The sequence below is a fragment of the Otolemur garnettii genome, unplaced genomic scaffold (genome assembly GCF_000181295.1).
Source record: "Otolemur garnettii isolate 467f Iridium unplaced genomic scaffold, OtoGar3 scaffold00008, whole genome shotgun sequence".
Lineage (NCBI taxonomy): Eukaryota > Metazoa > Chordata > Mammalia > Primates > Galagidae > Otolemur > Otolemur garnettii.
This window is the reverse complement of record NW_003852403.1, coordinates 37,353,870-37,355,912: the sequence shown is the minus strand read 5'-3', so window position 1 is coordinate 37,355,912 and position 2,043 is coordinate 37,353,870. Positions and strand designations below refer to the sequence as shown.

General features: G+C 35.9%; 1 protein-coding gene across 3 annotated transcripts in view; it reads left to right on the top strand.

The window, feature by feature from the left end:
- The window catches only part of CPEB3 (cytoplasmic polyadenylation element binding protein 3), a 187,718-nt gene that overhangs the window by 145,093 nt on the left and 40,582 nt on the right, over positions 1 to 2,043 (top strand). For all 3 annotated transcript variants that reach the window (XM_012801395.2, XM_023509502.1, XM_023509504.1), the window contains one exon: positions 988 to 1,102. In XM_012801395.2, coding sequence (XP_012656849.2) covers positions 988 to 1,102 — 115 coding nt within the window. The remainder of the gene's footprint in view (positions 1 to 987; positions 1,103 to 2,043) is intronic.

Here is a 2,043-nt window from a genome sequence, read left to right as displayed (position 1 = left end):
AAAAAAAAAATTGCCGGGTGTTGTGGAGGGTGCCTATAGTCCCAGCTACTTGGGAGGCTGAGGCAAGAGAATCTCTTAAGCCTAAGAGTTTGAGGTTGCTGTGAGCTGTGATGCCATGGCACTCTACTGAGGGTGACAGAGTAAGACTCTGTCTCAAAAAAAAAAGGGGGGGGGCGGTGCCTGTGGCTCGAAGGAGTAGGGCACCAGCTCCTTATGCAGGAGTTGGCGGGTTCAAACCCAGCCCTGGCCAAAAATTGCAAAAAAAAAAGTACAAACTATGGGCACTAAATCAGAGTCCCAGTGAAAGAAAAATTACCAAATGGAAAAAAAGTACAGCATAAAAGTTCCTTTTTCTACTCTTTAAAATTTTACTTCATTTTCTAGGTTTACCTTTATTTAATCAGCCTGGTCTAAGGTAATTAGATAAATGAGAAAGAGACAACACTCTTAGTGCTTCATTCTTTGTTATCTCTGGTAATTTTGTGCTAACTTGTTGAGTGCTAATCTGTATTAAATCATATTGCTGAAAGATAAAGTGTTTTAATTTTGGAGGGAGGTGAGAAGTAAAAAGCCAGACTTACAGGGGATTTCTAGAAAATATTTCTAATGCTCCTGTTCTCTTTCTTTACATGAATTCTTAAAATGCTAAGTGGTATACCATGGCAGGTTGTAAACACTCTATCCTATCATGTGGTAAAATGAATCTAATTCAAAACACAGAATATTCCTCCAATAGACTGACTTTAAAAAACAAACAAGGGTTTTCTGAAGATTTCATGGTATATATTTAGAAGTGTTTAGTACGGTACCTGTAAGTAGATTCTCTGAGTTCTATTGAAAGGCAGTTAATGCAGATTAAATTAACTCATTAACTGGGGTCATGTACTTTGTAAAATGCACAAATCAATGGGTTTGTCTTTAGTCATCTTATTCTCATTTGGGGTTGATGGAAATGAAGTAAGGACCAAGTAAACGACTTTTTTTCAGGTGCAAATTCGACCGTGGAACCTAAGTGACAGTGACTTTGTAATGGATGGTTCTCAGCCTTTGGACCCCAGAAAAACTATCTTTGTTGGGGGAGTTCCACGACCCCTCCGAGCTGGTGAGTGGAAATAGTAATACCACAACAACCCAAATCAAGAAAATCCCCAATGTACCTACTTTTAAGTATTTTCCAGGTGTCCAATCAGCTATATGCAATTCCCAAAAGATGGCTTTCATGTCATTTTCACTGAGCTGAAATCAGGATTAAATGTTTTCTCTCAAAATGCTTTATCTTCTTATGGTGTGGAGTGAATTTCATTTAACAGTTATGTAGAACTATTTAGTGCTTTCCTATTTAACTATACATTTTAAAAATAATAATAATACATTTGGCAATATGTATTCTTAAAGAAGTAACCCCATCAGAAATCTGTCCATTTAAGCTGTGTACCCACTCAGTAGTGAACCAGCCATTGCTGTAAACTATGCCTCTAGGAATCAAATTGAACTCTTCCCAAGTGAAATGGGTCCTGTTTTTTTCTTATGGATTTCGAGAAGTGAATTACATGTTTGGCATCTTTAAAAGCTTCCTTGTTATTTTTTTTGAAGTTCCTTTCCAATAAAGTCACTGTGCTGTTGGATTTAAGGAGAATTATAACCACCTGGAGAGTTTGAAGTGATGCTGAACTGATAACTTCAATATGTATTTAAATCCAAAGACAGATCCTGTCAGCTGTACATCGGCTTCCTGTTGATCAGTGTTATTGCCAGCAGAACATAATGAAATTATTTCTAAGATCTAACATTTTAACACACTTGAAATAATTGAGTTTATTTTTTAAAAGACCAAAAAACAAGGTTATTATTGCCACTGTAGTAAAAGTACATTACTTCTGTGTTATTTATAAGCCATTAGGCTTATTTCTACCTAAAAATTAAAACAAAATGCAGAGACCATTAAAATCAAGTTGTGAAAGCAGAATTATAAAACATAGCTCAAAGCTGTTAGACTGTATGACTTGAGTGACTTCTTAATTCTGAGCCCTCTTCTTTTTTTTT